This window comes from Oncorhynchus keta, chromosome 34, assembly GCF_023373465.1.
Source record: "Oncorhynchus keta strain PuntledgeMale-10-30-2019 chromosome 34, Oket_V2, whole genome shotgun sequence".
In the NCBI taxonomy this organism is placed as follows: Eukaryota; Metazoa; Chordata; class Actinopteri; order Salmoniformes; family Salmonidae; genus Oncorhynchus; species Oncorhynchus keta.
In genome coordinates this window covers 28,487,980-28,512,489 of record NC_068454.1, presented here as the reverse complement: position 1 = coordinate 28,512,489, position 24,510 = coordinate 28,487,980, and the positions used below count along the sequence as shown (strand labels likewise).

Genomic DNA, 24,510 nt, shown 5'->3' with positions numbered 1-24,510 from the left:
TGATGTGTAGGATCTATTATATTCTATCAAAATATCAAGTGTGACATTTACTCTAGCTGAAAGTAACATTTATAGGATCTGATGCTTTTATATTCTACTATATTTATATTATATTCTATTCATTATATGCCATATTATACCAAAAATATCAATTGAGTGATGTGGAATGTTTCTGGAATGGGACTTTCTAAATTGTATTCCAATCTTACAGTCTTACAGTTAAGTGTAATATAATTGAGCAGCCTAAAAATCTACCCCCTTCACACAAGCAGACATTGGCAGGTGATGCCAAAGATTTCTATAACTAACCCAAGATAGACCACTGCCTGTCGTTTCCAACGGCAGCAAATTAATCATAATGGGCAAGACAAGAAGGAGGCGGGCAGAGCCAAGCATGACCTAGCATGATCCTATTGTCGTGTTCTCGCAGTTTTTTTTGCATTCCCATTAGGGAATGCCTACTCTGTGAAGTGCGCGTGTGCGATAACTCAATCGGGCCGTGTACTCCTTTTAAACAACGTAATTAAACATTTAATTAAATCTGTTCGTAAAAGACTGCAGTTTTTTGGAACATAAAACTGTATTGAGATCAAATGTTTCGTTGATTAAAAAAATTGGAGAATATGGGGCAAAATCTATCTCGCTCCGTCAAACGCCTACCGGATGCTTCAGATGTGAAACATCGGGATCATTTTTCTATCTTTCTAGTGATACTTGTGGATGTGTTCGTAAATTCCCTCTGGATATCTACTCCGATTTCAGAGCACTCTTGTTTGAATGTGTCAAAGCGCAGAGTAACTGATGAATTTACGAACAACCAGAGCGCAGATTTACTTTACGAACACACCCACTGTAAACAAATTGTTACACAAATCAATGCAGTTGCTATGTAACCACAGACGCTTCACACTCCCGGAAGTGCGTTGCTTAAATAAAAAATGGCGGACCACAGATTTAGCAGAGGTTTCAAATCGCCAGTGTTGTGGCTTTTTTCTGTGCAATCTTTAATCAAATTGTGTTTGTCTATTCTCGCGTCGAGTGCTGTAGTCGTCGAATGTCAAATTGAAGATCCATTCCGAGCAGGAAATAGCGTTTTTTCACCGGCTGTTGCAGCAGCACGGGATCTACGGTAAGGGGGGGGGGAAGGCTAAACACAATGGCCTACATATGCTATAGCTTGTATTTCAATATTGTATTATTGGGACGCATAGAATATGTTATTTGCTTCTAGAGCAGTCATTTTAGTTTTTTAAAATGTGCTCAAGACGCGGGATACACAATGTAATCAGAAATCATTCTATAAACTGAGAATATATGAAATCTGCCTGGTAATATGCCTTTGCTGTTGTTGGTTCCATGTTTTGTGCTACTGCCATGTTGTGTTGATGCCATACTATGTTGTCTCAGGTCTCTCTGTATGTAGTGTTGTGGTGTCTCTCTTGCCGTGATGTGTGTTTTGTCCTATATTTTTTATTTTTAATCCCAGCCTCCGTCCTCGCAGGAGGCCTTTTGGTAGGCTGTCATTGTAAATACGAATTTGTTCTTAACTGTCTTGCCTAGTTAAAGGTTAAATACAAATAAAACATCAAACCTGTATGGCAGGCACAACACTAACACAAAATGTTCAAATGTAGGCTACAGTTGTCCGCCTGACCGCCGATGAGTGAACATCACCTGGGTATATGGGAGGTATAGCTCACTGCCCTCAAGTGAGCAGACACTTGCAAAGCCATCCGCTCTTCATTTTTCGGGTGAAATTGTGCGCAAATACACAACACTTTACGGTGTCGCGTGTTTTCTGGTGGGGAAACTGAGTCTGATGCACTGTCATGTACAGACAGATAGATAGATGATAGCTACAAATCATTCTAAGCAAATAGTTTGAAGCACACTTATTCAATCTTCCATAATCAAAATTATACCAAATCGTTTATTTCATTTTTACACAGTAAAATTGGATGGTAAACTTTTTATCACGTTTGACACTAGTACATTAATAATCCATTGTCATTAACATTTCAAAGCATAACATGCACATATTATGACAGCTACAATGCCATCTAAGATGGTTGAAATCGTGAAACATGCAGCAGAAGAAAAAACCATGGTGATGACCCTGGTCAAAGTGTGCCGTCTTTTCAAGAAAACGTGTCAGCCATACCTGCCCATAATATACATAAGGACGGACATAGAGGAAGAAATCATAGGCCTACCAGATCGCCCACTACATACCAGTATAATGTCAGTAAATAACATTTGTTGAAATCGCAGAAAGGTATAGTGGACTGGCTCTCAGGCTGAAAAAAAACTACAAATACTAACTCATGGGTGTTTTAGAGTGATATTTATGGAGAGGTTAACTGACATGGGGCGCCTGATTAACTCAATGATTTGGATGGACAACTTGGGTTGGTAGCAAGATGAGCAACCTTATTTATTGCAGGTGAACACTTGTTTAAAAAAATATATATAATATTTTTACTATCTATCCCTTTGAAACATCTTGTTTATTACTTGTTACTTTACTACTTGTTGTACTTTATATAACTTTAAAGGAAAAAATATCCTTCAAATTAGAAGTCGCACGATTAATCGGAGTGGCCGATTAATTCGTTTTCATAACAATCAAAAATCTGTATTTTTGGACGCCAATTTGGCTGATTTTATTTATTTATTTTTACACCTTTTATTTAACTAGGCAAGTCAGTTAAGAACACATTCTGATTTTCAATGACGGCCTAGGAACAGTGGGTTAACTGCCTCGTTCAGGGGCAGAACGACAGATTTTTACCTTGTCAGCTCGGGGATTCAATCTTGCAACCTTACGGTTAACTTGTCCAACGCTCTAACCACCTGCCTCTCATTGCACTCCACGAGGAGCCTGCCTGTTACATGAATGCAGTAAGAAGCCAAGTTAAGTTGCTAGCTAGCATTAAACTTATCTTAAAAAACAATCAATCAATCATAATCACTAGTTAACTATACATGGTCGATGATATTACTAGTTCATTCAGTGTGTCCTGCGTTGCATATAATCGATATCGGTGCGCATTCGCGAAAAAGGACTGCCTTTCTTAAAATCAATACACAGAAGTATATATTTTTAAACCTGCATATTTAGCTAAAAGAAATCCAGGTTCGCAGGCAATATTAACCCGTTGAAATTGTGTCACTTCTCTTGCGTTCATTGCACACAGAGTCAGGGTATATGCAACAGTTTGGCCCGCCGTATTTCACTGAAAGAATAAACATTTTGTTATCGTGTTATCGAAATGATAGTTTCCGGATTCGGCCATATTAATTGCCTAAGGCAAATCAAATCAAATGTATTTATATAGCCCTTCGTACATCAGCTGATATCTCAAAGTGCTGTACAGAAACCCAGCCTAAAACCCCAAACAGCAAGCAATGCAGGTGTAGAAGCACGGAGGCTAGGAAAAACTCCCTAGAAAGGCGAAAACCTAGGAAGAAACCTAGAGAGGAACCAGGCTATGTGGGGTGGCCAGTCCTCTTCTGGCTGTGCCGGGTGGAGATTATAACAGAACATGGCCAATATGTTCAAATGTTCATAAATGACCAGCATGGTCGAATAATAATAATAAGGCAGAACAGTTGAAACTGGAGCAGCAGCACAGTCAGGTGGACTGGGGACAGCAAGGAGGAGTCATGTCAGGTAGTCCTGGGGCACGGTCCTAGGGCTCAGGTCCTCCGAGAGAGAGAAAGAAAGAGATAATTAGAGGGAGCATATGTGGGGTGGCCAGTCCTCTTCTGGCTGTGCCGGGTGGAGATTATAACAGAACATGGCCAAGATGTTCAAATGTTCATAAATGACCAGCATGGCCGAATAATAGTAAGGCAGAACAGTTGAAACTGGAGCAGCAGCATGGCCAGGTGGACTGGGGACAGCAAGGAGTCATCATGTCAGGTAGTCCTGGGGCATGGTCCTAGGGCTCAGGTCCTCCGAGAGAGAGAAAGAAAGAAGGAGAGAATTAGAGAACGCACACTTAGATTCACACAGGACACCGAATAGGACATGAGAAGGCTCATATTTCTATGTGTTATTATGTTATAATTAAGTCTGATTTGATATTTGATAGAGCAGTCTGACTGAGCGATGGTACGCAGCAGCAAGCTCGTAAGCATTCATTCAAACAGCACTTTCGTGTGTTTTGCCAGCAGCTCTTCACAATGCTTCAAGCATTAAGCTGTTTATGACTTCAAGCCTAACAACTCCCGAGTTTAGGCTGGTGTAACCGATGTGAAATGGCTAGCTAGTTAGCAGGGTGTGCGCTAATAGCGCTTCAATCTGTGATGTCACTCGCTCTGAGACTTGGAGTAGTTGTTCCCCTTGCTCTGCATGGGCTGCGGCTTTTGTGGAGCGATGCGTAACGATGCTTCGAGGGTGGCTGTTGTCTGTGTTCCTGGTTCGAGCCCAGGTAGGGGCGAGGAGAGAGACAGAAGCTATAATGTTACACTGGCAATACTAAAGTGCCTAAAAAAAATACCCAATAGTCAAAGGTATATGAAATACAAATGGTATAGAGAGAAATAGTCCTATAAGTCCTATAATAACTACAACCTAAAACTTATTACCTTGGAATATTGAAGACTCATGATCAAAGGAAACACCAGCTTTCATATGTTCTCATGTTCTGAGCAAGGAACTGAAACGTTAGCACATATTGCACTTTTACTTTCTTCTCCAACACTTTGTTTTTGCATTATTTAAACCAAATTGAACATGTTTAATTATTTATTTGAGGCTAAATTGATTTTATTGATGTATTATATTAAATTAAAATAAGTGTTCATTCAGTATTGTTGTAATTGTCATTATTACAAATACATTTTAAAAATCAGCCGATTAATCGGTATCAGCTTTTTTTGGTCCTCCAATAATCCGTATCGGTATCGGCGTTGAAAAATCATAATCGGTCAACCTCTACTTCAAATGTGGATGTAAATACTGGTGATAGGGTAGATTGGGGGTACAAAATGTCTATTCTCAGAGAAAAATAAGTTTTAAGATTTTACAGGTGTGAAAAATGGCTTTCCTTTGGCAACATTTTTTAAATAAGTGTACAGACGTGTCAAAATGTTTAATATCCAATTTGACTGTCTTAAAATTATAATTCATGGAAGTTCACTCCAATATAAAGTAAACTAGAGTTTTTCTAGTATTGAAGCTGACAATGACAATGGATTACTAATGTATTCGTGGCAGACATGTTACAAAATGTTTACCATCCATTTTAACTAATTATAATCCATCAAATGTCACTGTAATTTAAAGAAAACTAGTGTTTTTCTTATCTTGTAGCTGTCATAATATGGGCATATTATGCTTTGAATGTTAATGACAATGGATTAGTGATGTACTAGTGGCAGACATGAGAAAAATTTTGCCATCCAATTTTACTGTGTTAAAATTGATTAATGTTACCTCAAAATTCACTGTAATAAAGATTAACCAGTTATATTAACCCATATTTTAAGTTGGCATAATATGGGCATCGTATCAAAATAATTGTTGATAAGGCGCTTGTCTCTCTCTATCTGTGCATGCTACTCAGTTTCCCTACCAGAAAACACATGATACCATAAAGTGTTATGTATTCACGCACACAAATTGGCTCACTTGACCTTAGTGTCTAGCTCCAACAGAACTCATGTTTATGAGGCTGCCAGCCAGGCGCATAGCCTAATATAACACAATGAAACATATAATACTATCTCTATATCTTTATGCTGCCAGGTACCTGCTTTACGACATCAACCCCCCAGAGGGTTTCAACCTTCGTCGGGATGTGTACATTCGCATGGCATCCCTGGTGAAGACCCTGAGGAGACACAGTGACTGGGTGCTGGTGCTGCCCCCCTGGGGACGTCTTTACCACTGGCAGAGCCCAGACATCCACCAGATCAGGATCCCCTGGGGAGAGTTCTTCAGCCTCACTAGCTTGCAGGGCAACGTGCCTGTCATAGAGTACGAGGAGTTTATAGCTGGTGAGTTCAGTAGTCTCATACCCTTTCCACACTACAGAGCTGACCTGATTCGAACTGAGCTGGGCCTCGTTTCCCAGAGCCTTCGTAGCAATCATCGTTAGAACCATCTTACCATGTATCTTTAGTGGCCGATGTGTTTCCCCGAGCCTTCGTTAATAACGTGACTACAAAGTTGACTACAAATACAATGTTGCAGTTGTTACAAACAAGTGAAGGATAAAATCTTTCAAATGAAATCCGAGATGACTGCCTTAAAAAATACATAGGCCGCAGTGCAGAAACCACTTGAATTTTTTCAGATTTTGTTATGTTACAAAGTGGGTTTAACCCTTAACGTGATAAAAAAAGAAGGGCCTATGTAGCCCTTCCGCATCTGCGGTGAAAGGTGAGTGGCTAGAGTGGTGTTTGTCAGACCACGAGTCATCCCAAAAATTTGTCTTCTCACAAAACCGTCTGAACGGTTTGGCCTACAAGCCACTCTATGGCAGGATGAGACTCTAACGAACACAATTGTTTTGTGAGAAGAACACTTTTTGGGATGTCTCATGGTCACAGGACTCAGCCAGGCCCAGCCAATCAAAGTTCGTTTTCTCCCACAAAATGGCTTTATTACAGACATAAATACTCCTCAGCAATCCCCCCAATCCCCCCCTCCTGTGCTGGCGTGGTTACACATGGTCTGCTGTTGTGAGGCCATTAGGATGTACTGCCAAATGCTAGAAAATTACATTGGAGGTGGATTATGGTAACGAAATTAACATGAAATTATCTCGCAACAGCTCTGTTGGACATTCCTGCAGTCAGCATGCCAATTGCCTGCTCCCTCAAAACTTGAGACATCGGTGGCATTGTGTTGTGGGACAAAACTGCACATTTTAGTGGCCTTTTATTGTCCCCAGCACAAGGTGCACCAGTGTAATGCTCATGCTTTTTAATCATTTTAATTGATATGCCACACCTGTCTGGTGGATGAATTATCTTGGTAAAGGAGAAATGATCACTAACAGGGTTGTAAACTAATTTGTGCATATCATTTGAGAGAAATATGCTTTTTGTGATTATGGAACTTTTCTTGGATTTCAGCTCATGAAAAATGGTACTAACATGTTGGGTTTATATTTTTGTTCAGTATACATCTCGGGTTGTTTTGCTCTAGGATGCCCACAAGTCTCAAAAGACTTGTCTGAAGATCCCCTGTACCAGTTCAAAAAATTTGTGGGAGTATAGTGTATTCGGAATTATTCAGAGCCCTTCCCTTTTTCCACATTTTGTTACGTTACAGCCTTATTCTAATATGAATGTTTTTTAAATAAATTCTCATCAATCTATCCACAAGACTCCATAATTATAAAGTGAAAACAGGTTTTTAACAATGACAGTGCATGTCAAAGCAAAAACCAAGACATGAGGTCGAAGGAATTGTCTGTAGAGCTCCGAGACAGGATTGTGTTGAGGCACAGATCTGGGGAAGGGTACCAAAACATTTCTGCAGCATTGAAGCTCCCCAAAAACACAGTTGCCTCCATCATTCCTAAATGGAAGAAGTTTGGAACCACCAAGACTCTTCCCAGAGGTGGTCGGCCGGCCAAACTGAGCAATCAGGGGAGAAGGGCCTTCGTCAGGTAGTTGACCAAGAACCTGATGGTCACTCAGACAGAGCTTCAGAGTTCCTCTCTCAGGCCTTTTATGGTAGAGTGGCCAGACGGAAGCCCCTCCTCAGTAAAAGGCACATGACAGCCCGCTTGGAGTTTGCCTAAAGGCACCTAAAGGAATTTCAGACCATGAGAAAAGAGATTCTCTGGTCTGATGAAACCAAGTTTGAACTCTTTGGCCTGAATGCCAAGTGTCACATCTGGAGGAAACCTGGCACCATCCCTACGGTGACGCATGGTGGTGGCAGCATCATGCTCTGTGGATGTGTTTCAGCTGCAGAGACTGGGAGACTAGTCAGGATCAAGGGATCGAGATCCTTGATGAAAACCTGCTCCGGGGTGCTCGGACCTCAGACTGGGGCAAAGGTTCACCTTCCAACAGGACAACGACCCTAAGCACACAGCCAAGACAACAATGAGTGGCTTCGGGACAAGTCTCTGAATATCCTTGAGTGGCCCAGCCAGACTTGAACCCGATCGAACATCTCCGGGGAAACCTGAAAATAGCTGTGCAGCGACACTCCCCATCCAGAACTTGAGAGGATCTGCAGTGAACAATGGGAGAAACTCCCCAAATACTGGTGTGCCAAGCTTTTTAGTGTCATAACTAAGAAAACACCAGGCTGTAATCGCCGCCAAAGGTGCTTCATTAAAGTACTGAATAAAGGGTCTGAATACTTATGTAAATGTAATATTTCAGTTTTTATTTGTAATACATTTGCTAAAGTGTCTAAAAAAAATCGTTTTTGCTTTGTCATTATGGGGTAACGTGTGTAGGTTGATGAGGATTTTAAAAAATCAATTTATAATAAGTCTGTAACGTAACAAAATGTGGCAAAAATTAAGGGGTCTGAAAACTTTCAGAACGCACTGTATATGGAGATAGTTTAGTGCCTAAAATAAATGGGAAAATATATGTAAAGAAAAATACATATAGTTTCCTGATCTTTCTTATATCTCTCATTAAATGTATTTCCTCTTTTTGACACCTTGAAATAGATTTAATTGTAAAAAAAAAAGATTGTCAAGGATATTCACAAAATTCTAACATTAAAACACAATTATATGTCGATTAGATAAGTATTCAACCCCCTGAGTCACTTTTGGCAACGATTACAGCTGTGAGTCTTTCTGGGTAAGTCTCTAAGAACTTTCTAACACACCTGGATTGTACAATATTTGTCCTTTATTCTTTAAAAAATGCATTAATGTTCTGTCAATTTGGTTGTTGGTCATTGCTCTACAGCCATTTTCAAATCTTGCCATAGATTTTCAAGCTGATTTAAGTTAAAACTGTAACTAGGCCACTCATCAACATTCAATGTCGTCTTGGTAAGCAACTCCAGTGTATATTTGGCCTTGTGTTTTAGGTAATTGTTACACTGGCAATACTAAAGTGCCTATAAAACATCCAATAGTCAAAGGTATATGAAATACAAATGGTATAGAGATAAATAGTCCTATAATTCCTATAATAACTACAACATAACATTTCTTACCTGGAAATATTGAAGACTCATGTTAAAAGGAACCACCAGCTTTCATATGTTCTCATGTTCTGAGCAAGGAACTTAAACGTTAGCTTTCTTACATGGCACATATTGCACTTTTACTTTCTTCTCCAACACTTTGTTTTTGCATTATTTAAACCAAATTGAACACGTTTCATTATTTATTTAAGTTAAAATAAGTGTTCATTCAGTATTGTTGTAATTGTCATTATTACAAATATCGGCCGATTAATCGGTATCGGCATTGAAAAATCTTAATCGGTTAACCTCCACTGCAAAGTATTGACTTTGGGGGGATAATAGTTATGCACGCTCAAGTTTTCAGGTTTTTGGTATTTTTTCTTGTTTGTTTCACCCCAAAAATATTTTGCAACTTCAAAGTGTTGTATAAATCAAATGATACAAACCCCCCAAAAATCTATTTCCAGGTTGTAAGGCATCCAAATAGGATAGGGTGAATACTTTCGCAAGGCACTGTATATTTTGCGACTAGGCTGCTGTCTGTAATTTTTGCCTGAATGTGTTTCATAATATGTGACAACATGTGCGCAATGATGTGCCCAATCTGTGATTTAGTGCATTATTTAGTGCTTGTAAATAACGATGCATCTGGTATGATCATCGTAAGTTACATCGCAGCTGGAAACGAGTCCCTGTACCCGGCTAGCCTGGTTTTGTATCCACCATAGTTGCTGGGATCGTGCTGGAAAAGCCATTGTAAAATAAAAATATCAGAGTACCGTTCTGGTCACCCCTCAGACATTTGAGTAAATGCCCATGTTTTTGTGGTTGGTCGACTTTCCCTGACATCTGGCTGATTTCCATTTTTTTCCTCTGTTTAGGATTGTTCCATAGGTATAATTTATGTATAATGATACATGGTTATAAAGGCTTATACATGCTTATAAGAAGATATAAAACATTATACCTTCAGGCTTAAAGTAACATGTTATATTTCCGTGTTTTTGGCTCCAGAGTCTGGAGGCCCATTTATTGAACAGGTCCTGGTGCTACAGAACTATGCTGAAGGGTGGACTGACGGGAAATGGGAGGAGAAAGTGGACCAGCGACCCTGCGTTGAACGGTTATTGTACTCCAAAGACAAACAGGGTTATTACAGGTACAGTAATCACCAGGTTCAGAGATGGATAGGAACACAATACATTCAACACAATACATTCCAAAGATGCATAGGACTACTGCATGTGGACACTAACAATGAGTTTGGCATCTGTGCTTACCTACCTTTTATGTCTCGCGAAGTTGAATTATCAAAGGTAAATACTTGTTTCAGCTATTAAAATGTGTTTTATGGCAGTGGAACGAGCTGTAGTAGTAGTAGTATAGTGGGTGTAGTGAGTGACTTATATTCATATAAATAAAATTGTCATGTTTGTTGTGAGCAGTTTTCCCTAATTTGAAAGCATGTCTCACCTCTTTCTTCTCCTTCCTTTCCCGCTGTTAGAGGATGGTTTTGGGGCTACGAGGAAACCAGGGGTGTGAACGTCACTTGTCTGTCAGCTCAGGGCCACGCCTCCATCCTGGCACCACTCCTGCAGAACAACATCACATCAACGTGAGTCAATAAATGTGTGTTTGGCTAAGATGGATACAATTATTGAATCCTAGTCTTCTTGTCTAAGGATGTGTGTTAATTATACCACTATTACAGGTTTAATGTGGACTTCCTATTTAAACAAAAAGTCATATTCTAGAGTTGGCAGCATAGTTTTTATTGGATTTGTTGTATGTACTGTATGAGATGTGGATATTTGTTCACTGATGGAGCTCTTTCCTTTCATATCCCCGCAGTTCTGTGATGTTGGACAAAGCAGAGACTGTCCTCCATGATCACTACGCAGGAAAGGACTACTGGGATGTAAGTTTGATGTCAAGTTGTAGTCGTAATGGTTGACAACCTACAATCATACAGTTGAAGTCGGAAGTTTACATACACTTAGGGTGAAGTCATTAAAACTCGTTTTTCAACCACTCCACATTTCTTGTTAACAAACTTTAGTTTTGGCAAGTCGGTTAGGACATCTACTTTGCATGGCATAAGTAATTTTTCCAACAATTGTTTACAGACAGATTATTTCACTTATAATTCACTGTAACACAATTCCAGTGGGTCAGACATTTACATACAGTAAGTTGACTGTGTCTTTATACAGCTTGGAAAATTCCATAAAATTATGTCATGGCTTTAGAAGCTTCTGATAGGCTAATTGACATCATTTGAGTCAATTGGAGATGTACCTGTCGATGTATTTCAAGGCCTGGTTCATCCTTTTGAGCAGTTTCTAAACACCTGAAGGTACCACGTTCATCTGTACAAACAATAGTACGTAAGTATAAACTCCACGGGACCTCGCAGCCATCATACCGCTCAGGAAGGAGACGTTTTGTCTCCTAGAGATGAACGTACTTTGGTGTGAAAAGTGCAAAATAATCCCAGAACAACATCAAAGGACCTTGTGAAGATGCTGTAGGAAACAGGTACAAAAGTATCTAAATCCACAGTAAAACGAGTCTTATATCGACGTAAACTGAAAGGCCACTCAGCAAGGAAGAAGCCACAGCTCCAAAACCGCCATAATTCTTTTTTTTTTAAATAAAGTTTGCAACTGCACATGAAGACAAAGATCATACTTTTTGGAGAAATGTCCTCTGGTCTGATGAAACAAAAATGGAACTGTTTGGCCATAATGACCATCGTCTTGTTAGGAGAAAAAGGGGGAGGCTTGCAAGCCAAAGAGCAACATCCCAACCGTGAAGCACAGGGGTGGCAGCATCATGTTGTGGGGGTGTTTGCTGCAAGAGGGACTGGTGCACTTCGTAAAATAGATGGCATCATGAGGAGGAAAATGATGTGGATATATTGAAGCATCATCTCAAGACTTCAGTCAGGAAGTTAAAGCTTGGTCGCAAATGGGTCTTCCAAATGGACAATGACCCCAATCATACTTCCAAAATGTTATCGAAATGGCTTAAGGACAACAAAGTCAAGGTATTGGAGTGTCCATCACAAAGCCCTGACCTCAATCCCATAGAACATTTGTGGGCAGAACTGATAAAGCGTGTGCGAGCAAGGAGGCCTACAAACCTGACTCAGTTACACCAGCTCTGTCAGGATGGATGGGCCAAAATTCACCCAACTTATTGTGGTAAGCTTGTGGAAGGCTACCCGAAGCATTTGACCCAAGTTAAACAATTGAAAGGCAATGCTACCAAATACTAATTGAGTGTATGTAAACTTCTGACCCACTGAGATTGTGATGATAGAAATTAAAGCTGAAATAAATCATTCTCTCTACTATTATTCTGACATTTCACTTTCTTAAAATAAAGTGGTGATCCTAACTGACCTGAGACAGGGAATTTTTACAAGGATTAAATGTCAGCAATTGTGAAAAACTGAGTTTAAATGTATTTGAGTTTAAATGTATTTGGCTAAGGTGTATGTAAACTTCCGACTTCAACTGTATATTGTAATTAATTATAGGTAATATTTCATAGAAATCTGGTAACACTGGATAGTTACTTTAATGCAGAGTGGTGAATAGTTCTTTCCTGATTTGTTTAACACTCCTCCATTTTGTCTAAGTCTTTTTGTGTCTTCTCCTCTGTAGACTCGCCGCAGTATGGTCTTTTCCAAACACCTGCGTCTCCTAGGGGACGAGTTCCGTGCAAAGTACCTGAACTCCACAGACGAGCAGGACCAGACCGTATACAACGAGGACTGGACTCGCATTAAGGTTTTCAGACCTTTACACATACATACACGCCTGGCACATTTAAATTAGATGTATTTATCTATCCACATTGATTACTTGTTGCATTAGCAACATGTACTGTGTGGGAAAAATGGGGGGGTGTGTCTTAAGCTAAGAATAGTTCTGTTTTGCTATTAGTGGGTACTTTTAATTGGGCATGAATGGTTTGACGTGTTATTAAGTTCTGTGTGTAAACTCAGAATAAGCTGGGTTCTGCCAGAGGGGGGCCGTACCTGGGTGTCCACCTGAGGAGGAAGGATTTTATCTGGGGTCACAGAGAGGATGTGCCCAGCCTCAAAGGAGCTGTCAAGAAGATCAGGGACCTCATGAAGAAAAACAAACTAGACAGAGTCTTTGTTGCCACTGACGCAGATGAGGAAGGTACAGTTGTACTTTGGTGCCATTGATTGATGTTGAATGTCAAATAAATAAGTTGAAAATAAAGCCATTCATATTTGCAGCCCTAAGAAAATAACAAAATAATTGTGTTAGGAATTAGAATTTCAGTTGACTTTTGAAATGGAATTGACCCCAACCGTATAACTCAGTAGAGGTTTGGCAGGTTTATGCTGTCTGTAGCCTACTCCACAGAGAGAGTCACTTTCTGACCTTAGTTCCTTTATTATGTCTTTGTGTTAGTTTGGTCAGGGCGTGAGTTGGGGTGGGTAGTCTGTTCTTTTTCTATGTTGTATTTCTGTGTTTGGCCAGCTGTCGATCGCTGTCTCTGATTGAGAATCATACTTAGGTAGCCTTTTCCTGTGTTTTGTGGGTGATTATTTTCTGTTTAGTGTTTAACATCACCTTATAGGACTGTTCGTTTGTCGTTTTTGTTGTTTTGTTCAGTTGTTTTATTAAAAATATGAACACATACCACGCTGCGCATTGGTCCTCCTCTCTTTCTCTGGACGACAACCATTACAGAGTGTCTGTGGGTTATACAATGACATTAAGGATTGTCTTTTTCGTCAGCTTTCCAGACAAAATTATAATTTTAACGGTCTAGATGAAAATAACAAATCGTGTGAAATTTTATCAGGTAACAATAATGTAAATGCCTGTGCCAAAGCCTGCCCCCTTATCCCCCAACAGGGATGTTTCTTTATAAATTACTAATTGTCCTTTTTTCTACTGTACTTTGTTTTTTGATTATGCTTACATGTGTAGGATATAATGTATTATACAGTAGATAATGCCTGTACCATGTTTGATTATGATTACATGTGTAGGATATAATGTATTATACAGTAGATAACGCCTGTACCATGTTTGATTATGCTTACATGTGTAGGATATAATGTATTATACAGTAGATAACGCCTGTACCATGTTTGATTATGCTTACATGTGTAGGATATAATGTATTATACAGTAGATAACGCCTGTACCATGTTTGATTATGATTACATGTGTAGGATATAATGTATTATACAGTAGATAACGCCTGTACCATTTTTGATTATGATTACATGTGTAGGATATAATGTATTATACAGTAGATAACGCCTGTACCATGTTTGATTATGATTACATGTGTAGGATATAATGTATTATACAGTAGATAACGCCTGTACCATGTTTGATTACATGTGTATGATATAATGTATTATACAGTAGATAATGCCTGTACCATGTTTGATTACATGTGTATGATATAATGTATTATACAGTAGATAACGCCTGTACCATGTACCATGTTTGATTACATGTGTATGATATAATGTATTATACAGTAGATAACGCCTGTACCATTTTTGATTATGATTACATGTGTAGGATATAATGTATTATACAGTAGATAACGCCTGTACCATGTTTGATTATGATTACATGTGTAGGATATAATGTATTATACAGTAGATAACGCCTGTACCATGTTTGATTACATGTGTATGATATAATGTATTATACAGTAGATAACGCCTGTACCATGTTTGATTACATGTGTATGATATAATGTATTATACAGTAGATAACGCCTGTACCATGTTTGATTATGATTGTTTTTTAGTGTCTCAAAACTAAATTTGAGTTGTTGTTTTTGTATTATTGTGTCATTGTGGAGTGACATTTGAATACACTTTTCTCATCTAATCTCTAGATCTAGACAATAGGGCCAGTCAGAGTATGGCTCTAAGGCCACAGTATGTTCCTGATGAGGCATCTGTCTGTCTTGTGCAGAGCTGGAGGAGCTGAAGAAGATATTACCAGAGATTACACGCTTTGAACCCACCTGGGAGGACCTGGAACTACTCAAGGACGGGGGCGTGGCTATCGTCGACCAATGGATCTGCGCACATGCCAGGTACAGCTCTCATAATGAATGCTTCTATGTTCCACCATTCAGTTGAAAGAAAGTGTTGCACAATGTGTGCAGACTGAAGGTGGGGAGCTGTGACAAGTACACATGATGCAGACATTCTTGTACTTTTCTTTTGTTGAAGTGCACACGAGCATACTGTAGTTAAACAGCTTTTGTTACCCTCTGTCGTGGAAATTTCCTGTATTTAGCAAATCATGAGAGCAAACCACACACAAGTCAGAGTTTATCACAAAGTCCATCTTTTAATTATATGAGCTCACAACCATCACAACCCCGTGACTCTCAGATCAATTCAGTGTCTATAAATGAATTCTCTGAGAGTCCCTTACACATTGCAACTGAGATCCTTTATAGCAAAGACACACATAGCCAGACAGCATTGGCCATAATTTATCATTCAGCTTAGTTTAGGAGACAATGTTTTTTCTCAAACTCAGAACCTAAACGAATCCTCATATCAAATCCATCCTATCTTGACAAGATCACAGAGACACATTGACTGGCACACAGACATTGTGGAGCCAAGAGATGCACGCTTGACCTCTCTCCAGGCCCAGTAACTTAGTCTTGACAGAGAACCGGTAACTGCAAACCCCGCCACAGTATTATACAAAAATAAACATTCTGATGAGAAGTAACTTACAAACATATGATGAATATAAAACATCTTACCTAGGTTACCAACTAATTCTGATTATTCCCCAACACCTCACGTTCTGTAGGATAGTGGGTCATGTGACACCACTTACAGTATTATAATTATTTTATTAGCCTGTAAGTTTCCTTTAAGATCATATTTTTATCAAATGTCTGTAAAGGGAATTCGATTGTCAGAGCAGTGTAAAAATAGGCCGAAAACAATTCCTTAAAACATTTGAGGTTTGCTTTACATCATCATTACTCGACATCAAAATGTTTAAATGTAATAAGCCACCCATGATAAAGGGATAAACAGAATAATTTAAATACGCTTGAAGGAGTAAAGTAAGATCATTGAAGTTTTTGTATCCCATTTTAAATGTGAGATGGCAGATCTAGGTGTTCATGATAAGACTCTGTACTTCAAACATACTGTATATATATTGTACTCTATGTTGTCTAAGATTCTGCTGTTAAATTAAGTAAATATTTTCAACTGAACTAACAGATCATATGGTACAATAGTTGTCTTTGTCACCTGTGTACGTCAGACCCACATATGGGCCTGAAAGCCATTGTCCCTTATAATCACATGGTCTGAGGGTGCATTCCAGTCACGTTAGTTTCTGGATCACACCACTAGAAATCTATTACAGTACTGGAGTGTTAAACACATCATTAGACTTCTACTGCACTTTAGAATATTTGCACTGCATTTAAATCAATATTATTAGCCTGTTGTGTACTGTATGGGGTGATGAGGAATGTGAAGTCTATTGTATACTGTGTTTCATGTGTTGAAGACTTTCTATTGATTTGATACTTGTAAAACGGACTTGTCTTTCTTAATTGCCCCTGGTGGGATAGATATAGTTGCATTGAATTGAATTCCCTCTATCGCCCTCCCATTTCCCAGGTATTTTATCGGAACATCTGTGTCGACCTTCTCTTTCCGGATCCACGAGGAGAGAGAGATTCTGGGATTCGACCCCAAAACGACCTACAACCGCTTCTGTGGGGACAGCGAGAAGGAGTGTGAACAGCCCACACACTGGAAAATAGTCTACTGATGCAATGACGTGACACCCCTCTCAACAGCTCTCAAAGAACATGCCAATTGCAGTGTTAAAGTGGAGCTTTGTTATTTTTATATATACATTTGAAGTCAGACGTTTACGTACACTAAGGTTGGAGTCATTAAAACTCGTTTTTTAACCACTCCACAAATGTCTTGTTAACAAACTGTAGTTTTGGCAAGTCGGTTAGGACATCTACTTTGTGCATGACACAACAAATTTTTCCAACAATTGTTTACAAACAGATTATTTCACTGTATCACAATTCAGAAGTTTACATACACTAAATTGACTGTGCCTTTAAACAGCTTGGAAAATTACAGAAACTGATGTCATGGCATTAGAAGCTTCTGATAGACTAATTGACATTATTTGAGTCAATCGGAGGTGTACCTGTGGATGTACTTCAGGGCCTACCTTCAAACTCAGTGCCTCTGCTTGACATTGTGGAAAATCAAAATAAATAAGCCAAGACCTCAGAAAAACATTATAGACCTCCACAAGTCTGGTTCATCCTTGGGAGCAATTTCCAAATGCATGAAGTACCACGTTCATTTGTACAAACAATAGTACGCAAGTATAAACACCATGGGACCACGCAGCCGTCATACCGCTCAGGAAGGAAACGCATTCTGTCTCCTAGAGATGAACGTACTTTGGTGCAAAAATTGCAAATCAATCCCAGAACAACAGCAAAGGACCTTGTGAAAAAGCTGGAGGAAACAGGTACATATTATCTATATCCACAGTAAAACGAGTCCTATATCGAAATTATCTGAAAGGCCGCTCAACAAGGAAGAAGCCACTGCTCCGAAACTGCCATAAAAAAGCCAAACTACGGTTTGCAACTGCACATGGGGACAAAGATCATACTTTTTGGAGTCTGATGAAACAAAAATAGAACTGTTTGGCCATAATGACCATCGTTATGTTTGGAGGAAAAGGAGGATGCTTGCAAGCCAAAGAACACCATCCCAACCGTGAAGCACGGGAGTGGCAGCATCATGTTGTGGGAGTGCTTTGCTGCAGGAGGTACTGGTGCACTTCACAAAATAGATGGCATCATGAGGAGGAAAATTATGTGAATATATTGAAGCAACATTTCAAGACTTCAGTCAGGAAGTTAACGCTTGGTCGCAAATGGGTCTTCCAAATGGACAATGACCCCAAGCATACTTCCAAAGTTGTGGCAAAATGGCTTAAGGACAACAAAGTCAAGGTAGTGTCCATCACAAAGCCCTGACCTCAATCATATAGAACATTTGCTGACAACTGAAAAAGCATGTGTGAGCAAGGATACCTACAAACCTGACTCAGTTACACCAGCTCTGTCAGGAGGAATGGGCCAAAATTCACCCAACTTATTGTGGGAAGCTTGTGGAAGGCTCCCTGACACATTTGACCCAAGTTAAACAATTGAATGGCAATGCTACCAACTACTAATTGAGTGTATATAAAAGTCTGACCCACTGGGAATGTGATGAAATAAATTAAAGCTGAAGTAAATAATTCTCTCTATTATTATTCTGACATTTCACGTTCTTAAAATAAAGTGGTGAACCTAACTGACCTAAAACAGGGAATTTTTACTAGAATTAAATATCAGGAATTGTGAAAAACTGAGTTTAAATGTATTTGGCTAAGGTGTATGTAATCTTGCAACTTCAACTGTATATATGTACAATATATGTTCTAATAGTGTTTTTTGTGTCATGTTTTTATTGTTTTGAGAATTGTGCAAACTGTGAATAGACAAAAACCTTCAAATACTTTTTAAAGAACAGATGTTTTAAAGGTCACCACTTTATTTTCACTTGTTTGCACTCATGTCTGCTAACTTTACATATATAAACCATTGTTTTATCAATCATAATGGCAGCACCTCGTATGTGTGAAAATGATCATCAGATTTGGCTGATAGTAATGGTATAATAATGGTATACAGTTCCTTTCAGAAAGTATTCAGAACCCTTGACTTTTTCCACATTTTGTTACGTTAAAGCCTTATTCTAAAATTGATTAAATAAAAAAATCCTCAGCAATCTACACACAATACAGAGCGCTCAGGACCTCAGACTGGGGCGAAGGTTCACCTTCCAAAAGGACAATGACCCTAAGCACTCAGCCAAGACAATGCAGGAGTGGTTTTGGGTCAAGTTTCTGAATGTTCTTGAGTGGCCCAGCTAGAGCCCGGACTTAAACCTGATTTAACGTCTCTGGTGAGACCTGAAAATAACTGTGCAGCAATGCTCCCCATCCAACCTGACAGAGCTTGAGAGGAATTCTATAAACCTGTTTTTGATTTGTCATTATGGGGTATTGTGTGTAGGTTGATGAGGTGAACTAACTATTTAATCAATTTTAGAATCCGGCTGTACAAATATGTGGAAAAAGTCAAAGGGTCTGAATACTTTTAGGGGAATTATTTGTTGGGGTAACATGAATTGAAAGAGCAGTGTCTTCTTTCATTTACTTCTGCCAATTCAAAGTCTATTTGGTTGTGAATCGTCCTTTATTATGCTGTACCACATTTTGGTGAGCTTGAGAAACCTTTGTTCTTTTTGTAGGGTTTTCCTTTGTTTTCTTTTCCTTTGTGTGTAGCCTATGATAGAAACTTTGCTGCTTGGTTGACAATACAGTTTTCCAACAGAGAGAAGCAGATATGTGGCTAAGTATAGTATGTTGATGTGCCATTTTTGTTCCACTTGACCTGTTAAAAGGTAAGTTCAAAGCCGCATAGTGAACATGGATGGACCAGTTTATCTATCTATATTTTATATGATCAGATATCAACATAACTCTGACAAAGATTACAATTACAGTAACATTTGTTCTACAGACTACATATACTGTATAAAAATTGAATGACAAATGTTGTGACAATTTTGTACTTTTCCAATTGTATGACTGTCATTTGGGAAAGGATTTAATTTTAAACTATTTTCAAGACTAAATCAGAGCTCATACCGTATTTTTGCTGATTACATCATCTTTTTTTCTTTCCTTTTTCTTACAACAAAAGAACTGACACAAAGTTATCACCTGACAAGATGTTCTAAGGTGACCGCCATTAGAGGCTATTTTCAAAGAACTAGACCCAGCCGTGTTTTTATTCCTGAGAAAGCAAATATGTTCGATGAGGACATGTGTTGGTTCATTTCAAGAGGAAAAACCTCAATGTATCTTATCAGTTGATCAAATACATTTTGTTTGTACAATTGAGAGTTCATTTTTGTAATAATGAGAGTTGACTACTATAGCACAACAGTAGGCAATAATCCTATTCAAGAGTTAGTTGTTCGGCTATGAGAGAGGAGTTTTGCAAGTCATTGTATATGTTTTTCAAGTCTGAAATAGTTCAATGTACACTACCGTTCAAAAGGGAGGGGGTCACTTAGAAATGTCCTTGTTTTTTAAAGAAAACATCAAATTGATCAGAAATACAGTGTCGACATTGTTAATGTTGTAAATTACTATTGTAACTGCAAACGGCAGATTTTTAATAGAATATCTACATAGGCGTACAGAGGCCCATTATCAGCAACCATCACTCCTGTGTTCCAATGGCACGTTGTGTTAGCTAAACCAAGTTTATCATTTTAAAAGGCTAATTGAACATTAGAAAACCCTTTTGCAATTATGTTAGTACAGCTGAAATCTGTTGTTCTGATTGAAGAAGCAATAAAACTGGCCTTTACACTAGTTGAGTATCTGGAGCATCAAATCAAATGTTATTTGTCACATGCGCCGAATACAACCGGTGTAGACCTTACAGTGAAATGCTTACTTACAAGCCCTTAACCAACAATGCAGTTTTAAGAGACATTTCCCCCAAAAATAACAAATAATTAAACAGCAGCAGTAAAATAACAATATCGAGGCTATATAGAGGGGGTACCGGTACAGAATCGATGTGTGGGGGCACCAGTTAGTCAAGGTAATTGAGGTAATATACTGTATATACATGTAGGTAGAGTTATTAAAGTTAATTATGCAAATCAAATCCAAAAGTTTATTTGTCACGTGCGCCGAATGTATCTTATTGTTCACCTTATAGTGAAATGCTTACTTACAGGCTCTAACCAATAGTGCAAAAACGTATTGGGTGAACAATAGGTAAGTAAAGAATTCAAACAACTGTAAAAAGACAGGCTATATACAGTAGCGAGGATACATACAGACACCGGTTAGTCAGGCTGATTGAGGTAGTATGTACATGTAGATATGGTTAAAGTGACTATGCATATATGATGAACAGAGAGTAGCAGTAATTTAGTGGGGGGGTTGGGGGTTGGGTTCAATTATAGGCTCAAAATATCCAGAAACAAATAACTTTCTCCTGAAACTCGTCAGTCTATTCTTGTTCTGAGAAAGGAAGGCTATTCCATGTGAGAAATTGCCAAGAATCTGAAGATCTCGTACAACACAGTGTACTACTCCCTTCACAAAACAGCGCAAACTGTCTCTGATCAGAATACAAAGTGCAGTGGGAGGCCCCGGTGCACAACTGAGCAAGAAGACAAGTACATTAGAGTGTCTAGTTTGAGAAACAGATGTTGCAGAAGTCCTCAACTGGCAGCTTCATTAAATAGTACCTGCAAAACACCCGTCTCAATGTCAACTGTGAAAAGGCGACTCCGGGATGCTGTCCTTCTAGGCAGAGTTGCAAAGAAAAAGCCATATCTCAGACTGGCCAATAAAAGTAAAAGATTAAGATGGGAAAAAGAACACAGACACTGGACAGAGGAAGATTGGAGAAAAAAAAGTGTAATGGACAGACAAATCTAAGTTTTGAGCTGTTCGGATCACAAAGAATAATATTTGTGAGACGCAGAGAAAATGAAAAGATGCTGGAGGAGTGCTTGACGCCATCTGTCAAGGATGGTGGAGGCAATGTGATGGTCTGGGGGTGCTTTGGTGGTGCTAAAGTGGGAGATGTGTACATGTGAATGGGATATTGAAAAAGGAAGGCTATCTCTCCATTTTGCAACGCCATGCCATACCCTGTGGATGGCGTTTAATTGGAGTCAATTTCCTCCTACAACAGGACACTGACCTAAAGCACAGCTCCAAACTATGCACGAACTATTTAGGGAAGAAGCCGTCAGCTTGCATTCTGTCTATAATGGAGTAGCCAGCACAGTCACCAGATCTGAACCCTATTGAGCTGTTGTGGGAGCAGCTTGACCATATGATATGTAAGAAGTGCCCATCAAGCCAATCCAAATTGTGGGAGGTGCTTTAGGAAGCATGGGGTGAAATCTCAACAGATTACCTCAACAAATTGACAACTAGAATGCCAAAGATCTGCAAGGCTGTAATTGCTGCAAATGGAGGATTCTTTTACGAAAGCAAAGTTTGAAGAACACAATTATTATTAAAATTAAAAATCATTATTTCTAACCTTGTCAACATCTTGACTATATTTCCTATTCATTTTGCAACTAATTTCATGTATGTTTTCATGGAAACAAGGACATTTCTAAATTTCCCCAAACTTTTGAACAGTAGTATAGGTTTACACAAGCACTGTGTTTTCTCAACCAAATACCATACGGTTAGTATAATATAAAATCAAATCAAATTTATTTATATAGCCCTTCATACAAATCTCAAAGTGCTGTACAGAAACCCAGCCTAAAACCCCAAACAGCAAGCAATGCAGGTGTAGAAGCACAGTGGCTAGGAAAAACTCCCTAGAAAGGCCAAAACTTAGGAAGAAACCTAGAGAGGAACCAAGCTATGTGGGGTGGCCAGTCCTCTTCCGGCTGTGCCGGGTGGAGATTATAACAGAACATGTCCAAGATGTTCAAATGTTCATAAATGACCAGCATGGTCTAATAATAATAAGGCAGAACAGTTGAAACTGGAGCAGCAGCAGTCAGGTGGACTGGGGACAGCAAGGAGTCATCATGTCAGGTAGTCCTGAGGCATTACATTTACATTTAAGTCATTTAGCAGACGCTCTTATCCAGAGCGACTTACAAATTGGTGCATACACCTTATGACATCCAGTGGAACAGCCACTTTACAATAGTGCATCTAAATCTTTTTAGGGGGGTGAGAAGGATTACTTATCCTATCCTAGGTATTCCTTAAAGAGGTGGGGTTTCAGGTGTCTCCGGAAGGTGGTGATTGACTCCGCTGTCCTGGCGTCGTGAGGAGTTTGTTCCACCATTGGGGGCCAGAGCAGCGAACAGTTTTGACTGGGCTGAGCGGGAACTGTACTTCCTCAGTGGTAGGGAGGCGAGCAGGCCAGAGGTGGATGAACGCAGTGCCCTTGTTTGGGTGTAGGGCCTGATCAGAGCCTGGAGGTACTGAGGTGCCGTTCCCCTCACAGCTCCGTAGGCAAGCACCATGGTCTTGTAGCGGATGCGAGCTTCAACTGGAAGCCAGTGGAGAGAGCGGAGGAGCGGGGTGACGTGAGAGAACTTGGGAAGGTTGAACACCAGACGGGCTGCGGCGTTCTGGATGAGTTGTAGGGGTTTAATGGCACAGGCAGGGAGCCCAGCCAACAGCGAGTTGCAGTAATCCAGACGGGAGATGACAAGTGCCTGGATTAGGACCTGCGCCGCTTCCTGTGTGAGGCAGGGTCGTACTCTGCGGATGTTGTAGAGCATGAACCTACAGGAACGGGCCACCGCCTTGATGTTAGTTGAGAACGACAGGGTGTTGTCCAGGATCACGCCAAGGTTCTTAACGCTCTGGGAGGAGGACACAATGGAGTTGTCAACCGTGATGGCGAGATCATGGAACGGGCAGTCCTTCCCGGGAGGAAGAGGAGCTCCGTCTTGCCGAGGTTCAGCTTGAGGTGGTGATCCGTCATCCACACTGATATGTCTGCCAGACATGCAGAGATGCGATTCGCCACCTGGTCATCAGAAGGGGGAAAGGAGAAGATTAATTGTGTGTCGTCTGCATAGCAATGATAGGAGAGACCATGTGAGGTTATGACAGAGCCAAGTGACTTGGTGTATAGCGAGAATAGGAGAGGGCCTAGAACAGAGCCCTGGGGGACACCAGTGGTGAGAGCGCGTGGTGAGGAGACAGATTCTCGCCACGCCACCTGGTAGGAGCGACCTGTCAGGTAGGACGCAATCCAAGCGTGGGCCGCGCCGGAGATGCCCAACTCGGAGAGGGTGGAGAGGAGGATCTGATGGTTCACGGTATCGAAGGCAGCCGATAGATCTAGAAGGATGAGAGCAGAGGAGAGAGAGTTAGCTTTAGCAGTGCGGAGCGCCTCCGTGATGCAGAGAAGAGCAGTCTCAGTTGAATGACTAGTCTTGAAACCTGACTGATTTGGATCAAGAAGGTCATTCTGAGAGAGATAGCGGTAGAGCTGGCCAAGGACGGCACGCTCAAGAGTTTTGGAGAGAAAAGAGAGAAGGGATACTGGTCTGTAGTTGTTGACATCGGAGGGATCGAGTGTAGGTTTTTTCAGAAGGGGTGCAACTCTCGCTCTCTTGAAGACGGAAGGGACGTAGCCAGCGGTCAGGGATGAGTTGATGAGCGAGGTGAGGTAAGGGAGAA

General features: G+C 40.0%; 1 protein-coding gene across 1 annotated transcript; it reads left to right on the top strand.

Annotated features, from left to right (window-relative positions):
* The first annotated feature begins 905 nt into the window (after positions 1-905).
* pofut2 (protein O-fucosyltransferase 2) lies at positions 906-20,682 on the top strand. The gene is made up of 9 exons (XM_035749705.2): positions 906-1,129; positions 5,756-6,006; positions 10,145-10,289; positions 10,635-10,745; positions 10,982-11,048; positions 12,802-12,927; positions 13,146-13,326; positions 15,124-15,247; positions 16,821-20,682. Exons 1-9 carry the CDS (start codon positions 939-941, stop codon positions 16,972-16,974), a joined length of 1,350 nt encoding a protein of 449 aa, XP_035605598.1. The 5' UTR covers positions 906-938; the 3' UTR covers positions 16,975-20,682.
* The last annotated feature ends 3,828 nt before the right edge of the window (positions 20,683-24,510 follow it).